At 44.6% G+C, this 4,742-nt stretch overlaps 1 protein-coding gene across 1 annotated transcript in view; it reads right to left on the minus strand.

The window, feature by feature from the left end:
• Positions 1-3,120, minus strand: part of LOC102765435 (zinc finger protein 615) — a 16,505-nt gene extending 13,385 nt beyond the window's left edge. Inside the window, exon 1 of the mRNA XM_015569905.1 lies at positions 2,600-3,120. Coding sequence (XP_015425391.1) covers positions 2,600-2,680 — 81 coding nt within the window. The 5' untranslated portion in view covers positions 2,681-3,120. The remainder of the gene's footprint in view (positions 1-2,599) is intronic.
• Positions 3,121-4,742: the final 1,622 nt, after the last annotated feature.

Consider the following 4,742-nt stretch of genomic DNA (forward strand, 5'->3'; position numbering starts at 1 on the left):
GTCTGAGTGTTTGCCATGACGAAGTTACCCTGAGCAAGATGGGTCACCAGCCGAGCAGCTTCGGCCAGGGTTCCGGTTCTTGCCACATCTGCTCAAACCGCCACGGTCTGATCCGGAAATACGGCCTCAACCGGTGCCGCCAGTGTTTCGGTCAGTATGCGAAGGACATAGGATTCATTAAGTTGGACTAAGTGAACGTCCATGAATGAGTCATTTAAGATATATACCTTATGACAGAATGCTATTATCTTTTCACATAAAATTAAAAAAAAACCTTCAAAAAAAAAAAAAGACAATGGACAGGCTCAGGTAAGGCATACAATGACTCAGGGGATTGAGTGTTGTCCCATGTACCAAGAGGTTGCTGGTTCGATTCCTGGTCAAGGCCTGCAAGAGGCAGCAGATTGATGTTTCTCTAACATTGAGGTTTCCATCTTCTCTCCCTCTCCTTTCCGCTCTGAAATCAATAAAACTATATTTAAAAAAAAGAAAGAAAGAATGGAATCGCCAAATATCCTACTATAGACAGTGATTTAAAAAGCCGTAGCTGGGCCCTGGCCAGTTTTGCTCAGTGGATAGAGGGTTGGCCTGTAGACTGAAATGTCCCAGGTTCGATTCCGGTCATCTTTTCAAGCAAGAACCCTTCAAATGGTGTTGATAAATATGAATATCATTTATATTTTATAGAAATATATGGGAAACCACCTCAGTGAACAACTAGTATCCTCACTGGTTTCGGCAATAAAATATATTTTTAAAAAAGAAAAAAAAAAAAGCCCTAGCCAGACCCTAGGCCAGTTTTGCTCAGTGAATAGAGCGTTGGTCTGTGGATTGAAGGGTCTGGGGTTCGATTCCAGTCAAGGGCATGTACCTTGGTTGCAGGCTCAATTCCCCGGGCGCATGGGGGAGGCAACCAATCAATGTCTCTCTCACATCAGTGTCTCACATCAATGTTTCTCACTCTGTGTCTCTGTTCCCATCCCCCCCACTCTCCCTAAAATTAATGGAAAAATATCCTCCAGTGAGGTTTAACAACAACAACAAAAAAGTAAATGTCCTTCACAGCTTCTACTAGGTTTTCAGAGCTTCTCCCAAGTCTGCAGTTTCTTCAAGTCAACCAGCCTAAATTAAGAATCAACATCCCATAGAGCAGGGGTGTGCAAACTTTTTGACTCAAGGGCCACAATGTTTCTCACTCTGTGTCTCTGTTCCCCCCACCCCCACTCTCTCTAAAATTAATGGAAAAATATCCTCCAGTGAGGTTTAACAACAACAAAAAAGTAAATGTCCTTCACAGCTTCTACTAGGTTTTCAGAGCTTCTCCCAGGTCTGCAGTTTCTTCAAGTCAACCAGCCTAACTTAAGAATCAACATCCTATAGAGATATGTTTTAGGGTGGGAAATGCTCCCCTTCATACTCAAGGAATTGTGTATTTAAAAGAGAAAATTCTTTCCCAGAAATGACTAACAGATTGTCACATATATAGCTGGTTAGAACTGTGCCATGTACCTAAGCTCATTTCACAATGATTCAATCACTAGCAATGGGAATTGGAACCACCAAGGTTGTCTAACACAGATCAATACTTACTAATACACTGGCATATGGGTCATGTTACCAAAGGGATGGGTATTAAATAAAATGGAGATTCAGTTAGCAAAGAAATACCTATGAACATATGACAGGCAAATAGGCAACAGTGTCTGCTGCTGTATACTCAGAGGTGAGTTCAGGCATTGTGTTGGCAAACGTTCTCTGAAAGAGAGATGAACATTTTCCAATTTGCAAACCAAAACCTGTATCACAACAACGCAGTTTTGCCTTTGCAGCGAAAAAAGTGCCAAAAGAGGATACATGACAAATGCACGTTGTTGGTTTATCTTCTGAATTTGTAGTTAGTCAACTACTAAAAATTAAGCCCTAACTGGTTTGGCTCAGTGGATAAAGTGTTGGCCTGCGGACTGGAGGGTCCCAGGTTCGATTCCGGCCAAGGGCATATACCTTGGTTGCGGGCACATCCCCAGTAGGAGGTGTGCAGGAGGCAGCTGATCGATGTTTCTCTCTCATCGATGTTTCTAACTCTCTCTCTCCCTTCCTCTCTGTAAAAAATCAATAAAATATATTTTAAAAAAATAAAAAGAAAAGTTAAAAAAAACCCACCCACACAGAAAGATTGGAAATAGTACCCTGGGCCCTAAGGCCTTCTGTCCCAACAGCAGCCGAGGCTGTAACCTTAAACACCAATAATCCCCCGTGTCCAAAACTTCACCCTCACAAACCTCTCCGGACCACGGACACCGATCACACTTCCTTTATTATACAGAAACCTGAGTCGGACACCCGCATGGGTCGGACACCCGCATGGGACGGCCACCCGCACAGGCCCCAAGTCTCTAAGCTGCCTACCAAAACCCCAACCCGAACCCGACTCCGCCAAAATTCCTAAATGCCTCCGAGATCCCTTACAGGTGGGGTGCCCTGCAGAACCCCAGACCCCGACAGTCAGGACAAGGGCGTGATCTCTACAGACTCTTCATCTGGGCACCGGCCCCGGGGGCACCCCGACCACCAACAGATGCCTCTGGTTCCCTTCAAATACCTCAAATCCCGTGTCCGTGTAGTTCCCCTTAGCAACCTCCTCTCGGGCGCTCCTACCCTCCCTTCCGACCCCGGTGATCATTCCAAGCTCCTCACGACACCACGTGCACACGTCACACTGAAAGAAACAAAACTTCTACTGTGATGGAAACACATCCGGGTACAAAGCCACACACTCACCCGACTTTCTCCCAAGAAATTACAAGAGGAGCGCACATGTGGTATTTCCTCCCGAACCTCTCCAGCTGCTGGACCGGTCTGCTCCTCTACGGTGGCCGATCGGGATCTTGGGCGTTGGCAGTAGCAGGTGACCCGTGGCCGGCTTTCAGCGGCAATATGTCTGCGCCGGAGTCGCTGTGCCGCCACGGAGGCCGCCATGTGGCGGGACCTGAATTGCCGTACAGAAGGCAAAGATGCGAGTTCGCAACCAGGAGCCCGGGAGAGCAGGAAAGTTAGAAGCTCCAGAAATTGTACCCTTTCCTGGCACTTCTACGCTTGTGGAAAAGGAGTGTCTTTTCAGAGATCCGAGGTTCTTGCGGCAAATGGTGCCGTGAGGAAAATATCGGTCAGTGGGCGCTAGGCAAAGAAGTCATATGGGCCCTGACCGGTTTGGCTCAGTGGATAGAGCGTCAGCCTATGGACTCAAGGGTCCCAGGTTCGATTCCGGTCAAGGGCATGTACCTTGGTTACGGGCACATCCCCAGTGGGGAGTGTGCAGGAGGCAGCTGATCAATGTTTCTTTCTCATTGATATTTCTAACTCTCTATTCCTCTCTGTAAAAAATCAATACAATTAGAAAAAGAAGTCATATGGCCTCCGCCTTTATTTTACAGTTTGTGTGTGTGTGTGTGTGTGTGTGTGTTTTAAAAAAATATATTTTTATTGATTTCAGAGGGAGGAAGAGATAGAAACATCAATGAGAATCACTGACCAGTTGCCTCCTGCACGCCCCCTGCGGGAGATGGAGCCCACAACAGAGGCATGTACCCTTGACCAGAATCGAACCTGGGACCCTTCAGTTCGCTGGGCAACGCTCTATCCACTGAGCCAAACCACCCAGGACTAATGCATACCTTTTTTATGTGATTCTAGTTACCATTCTACTAGTTCACGCATGATATTATTATAGCCACTTCATATTAATTACATATAGATCAGCGGTGCTCAACCTGTGGGTCGAGACTCCTTTGGGGGTCGAACAACCTTTTCACAGGGGTCTCCTAAGACCATCGGAAAACACATATATAATTCCATATTGTTTTTGTGATTAATCACTATGCTTTAATTATGTTCAATTTGTAACAATAAAATTGGGGGTCACCACAACATGAGGAACTGTATTAAAGGGTCGCGGCATTAGGAAGGTTGCGAATCACTGATATAGATGGACATAAATATTTTATAATATGGAAATACTTATGAGAAATTAAAATGAAATTAGATTATACATTTTTCCCCAGTTTGAGATATAGTTGACAAAGATTAGACCTACTTTATTTATTTTCATTGCAGGATATTTTTTTCATTGATTTTTTAGAGAATGGAAGGGAAGGGAAGAGACAGAGAGAGAGAAACACTGAGGCACATCAGTTGGTTGCCTGCCAAATGCACCTTGATCAAGGCCAGGCATTGAGCCTGAAACAAAGGTACATGCCCTTGACTGGAATCAAACCCATAAGTCTTGTAAGATTGAGAGCAGAGGGCCCAGGTAAACTGTGTCTCAACTTCTGACTGATAGAAACTGAGATAATAAATGTGTGTAGTTTTAAACCAGTTTGTGGAAATTTGTTTCCCATCAATAGAAAACAAGTACAGTGAATGATACAGAAAATTTTAAATAACAAAACTAGTGAGAAGCAGCTAAACCAGTATATGGAGAGAAATTTATATTCTGGTTTATGCTCTAAACCAGCCGTGGGCAAACTACGGCCCGCGGGCTGGATCCGGCCCGTTTGAAATGAATAAAACTAAAAAAAAAAAGACCGTACCCTTTTTTGTAATGATGTTTACTTTGAACTTATATTAGTTCACACAAACACTCCATCCCTGCTTTTGTTTCGGCCCTCCGGTCCAGTTTAAGAACCCATTGTGGCCCTCAAGTCAAAAAGTTTGCCCATCCCTGTTAGAGTGAGTGGAATTAGAGA

The sequence above is a fragment of the Myotis davidii genome, unplaced genomic scaffold (assembly GCF_000327345.1).
Source record: "Myotis davidii unplaced genomic scaffold, ASM32734v1 scaffold1786, whole genome shotgun sequence".
Lineage (NCBI taxonomy): Eukaryota > Metazoa > Chordata > Mammalia > Chiroptera > Vespertilionidae > Myotis > Myotis davidii.